General features: G+C 41.3%; 1 protein-coding gene across 1 annotated transcript in view; it reads left to right on the top strand.

The window, feature by feature from the left end:
* herc4 (HECT and RLD domain containing E3 ubiquitin protein ligase 4) overlaps positions 1-2,607 on the top strand; it is a 15,390-nt gene that overhangs the window by 6,057 nt on the left and 6,726 nt on the right. Inside the window, 8 exon segments of the mRNA XM_020600726.1 lie at positions 1-27; positions 104-223; positions 308-415; positions 598-765; positions 1,367-1,510; positions 1,615-1,781; positions 1,988-2,054; positions 2,132-2,214. The exon segment at positions 1-27 is cut by the window's left edge and continues 30 nt beyond it. Of these exon segments, the coding sequence (XP_020456382.1) occupies positions 1-27; positions 104-223; positions 308-415; positions 598-765; positions 1,367-1,510; positions 1,615-1,781; positions 1,988-2,054; positions 2,132-2,214 (884 nt within the window).

Raw genomic sequence — 2,607 nt, forward strand, 5'->3', positions numbered from 1 at the left:
CTCCGACTCCTGGAGCTCCTGCACAAGGTGAGAAATGTGGAAAAAAAGATCTAAGGATTTGTGTTACAGCTGGCATATTTCATCTGTTTTCCTGGTGCTTTAGGTGAGTGAGAGAGCAGGACACATCATTGGGTACGATAAATTCTACATTCACGAGTTGGACAACCTGATAGACATCAGAAATGACTACGTCACATGGATTCAGAGGCAGATGTTTTCACCGGTGAGTCTATTGGCATCAGTTACACGATGCAGTTCATTGCATTTGTCTGTTTAGACAATGGTATAAATTATCTTTGTGCCTCAGGGTCCTCAGGGTCCCGATGGTGGGGTGACACTGTGCAGGTATCCCTTTGTATTTGATGCCCAAGCAAAGACTACACTACTTCAGGCTGATGCTGTCATACAGATGCAGGTAATTTATCCTAAAGCATGTGATGAAAATTTAATTTTGTTGCTATTTTCCTGTTCTGCATTGGTTTCACTTCATGTAAAGAAGCTGAATGTAGTGCTGTCACATGATTTAGGACCATCCCGACTGTTATTATTGAACCTTTAAATATATTATCATTCATCATTCCCCTGTTATATTGATAGATGGCAGTGGACCAGGCACAGATGCAAAACTTCAGCTCCATGTTCCTGCCAGCAGTGGAATCTGTCAATCCATGCCTCATCCTCATTGTCCGGAGAGAAAACATTGTTGGAGACACCATGGAAGTCCTCAGGAAGTCCAAGAATGTTGACTACAAGAAACCACTCAAGGTAAAGGCTGTTATAAGTATTTTTATATTAGCAAATGACAGAAGTGTGTGTGTGAAAGTTGTTGCTCATCATGACAAACCCCCAAAAAGTTGCCCTGTGATGCTGCAGTTCACCAGAGCTCTACAGAGCATTTTCGCCTCCTTCAGATTGAAGCATTTTAAAAATTCCACCCAGCTTGTTTTAGTCAAGACCTTATGTCATATACAGTAGAAGGGTTATGCTTCTAAAATACATACAATATACTGTATTTACCAATGTGTTGTCATATAAAAGCAATTCATGCTTTGTGCATCCGCATGTCCATTAGGTCGAGTGATGTAATTTTTGTAATCTTCTTAGGTCTATGAGGGTCAAACATTTGTGTCTGTGTGGATGGTCCGCACAGAAAAAACCCAAAATGTACATGTGCTATAATGCTTTGAAACCATCGACGTATGCGGACAGAAGGCAGACACTCTATCTGAAGTATGAATAGGTACGCGTGCGCGCCTCTCATCTGTGTCCACGTGTTTACAAGGGTATCCATGAAGCATGAATCCCCCTTTAGAGTGAGACATAAAAGGTACTGCCTATGTGCTAATGTTTGTGACATCCATGGAAGGTGATCTTTGTGGGAGAGGAGGCAGTTGATGCAGGAGGCGTGAGAAAGGAGTTCTTCCTCCTGATCATGAAAGAGCTGCTGAATCCCAAATACGGGATGTTTCGGTACTATGAGGAGTCGAGGCTCATCTGGTTTTCAAACAAGGTAATGGGCACATGAATTGGTAGATGGAAATACCATACCCTATTTACAGTAGACTAGGTGAAGCCTGAATGTAATCTTTGACAATCTGTGGCTGTCCTTTGCAGACCTTTGAGGACATTGATTTGTTCAACCTCATTGGGGTCATCTGTGGGCTGGCTATCTACAATCTCACTATAGTGGAGCTCAACTTCCCCTTGGCACTTTACAAGAAGCTTCTGAAGAGGAAGCCCACACTAGACGACCTCAAAGAGCTAATGCCAGATGTGGGAAGGTCAGATCAGGGAACAGTCATCTGAGGTTTCTATTTAACAGGCTTATGAATGTCAGTTGACCTCAGTATTGTCTGTGCTGCATCTAAAATTAAATCTTGCAAATTGCAGTTACTGTGGATGATCACATGGCGTTTAAGATTTCACAAGTGTTCAACAACTGTGTGTTTAGAAAAATAACTTTGTTTACTTATGTGTCTTAAACTAGGAGTCTGCAGCAGTTACTGGACTACACAGAAGATGACCTTGAGGAAACCTTCTGCTTGAACTTTACAGTAAAGTGATTTTCAAAGAGTTTGTGCTGCATAATGTATCAGTACTAGCAAAACATAAACATGGACTATTTTTTCAGATCACAGAGGAAAACTATGGTGCCACAGAGGTGTTTGAATTAGTACCCAACGGTGAAGATATCAATGTCAATAAGTCAAACAGGTAAATATTGTTGCCATAAAAGGACTACTTTGACATTTTTGAAAATGCGTATAATCGCTTTCCTGTCATGAGTTAATTGTGAAGATTGATACAGTTCGAATGATTGCATGTTAAAAATGTATCTGAACTCAGTAGCCAGTTAGCTCAGCATAAGGACTGGATCAAATCAAAATCAAATCAAATTTTATTTGTATAGCGCCAAATCACAACAAAAGTAATCTCAGGACACTTTACAAAGTAAGGTCTAGACCTTACTGTTATCAATATTATTACATAGGGAAAACCCAACAAATCCCCCTTGAGCAAGCACTTGGCGGGGAGGAAAAACTCCCTTTAACGGAAGAAACCTCCGACAGACCCCGGCTCTTGGTGGGCGGCCTTCTGCCTCGACCG

This window comes from Monopterus albus, unplaced genomic scaffold (genome assembly GCF_001952655.1).
Source record: "Monopterus albus unplaced genomic scaffold, M_albus_1.0 scaffold3.1, whole genome shotgun sequence".
NCBI classification, from domain to species: domain Eukaryota; kingdom Metazoa; phylum Chordata; class Actinopteri; order Synbranchiformes; family Synbranchidae; genus Monopterus; species Monopterus albus.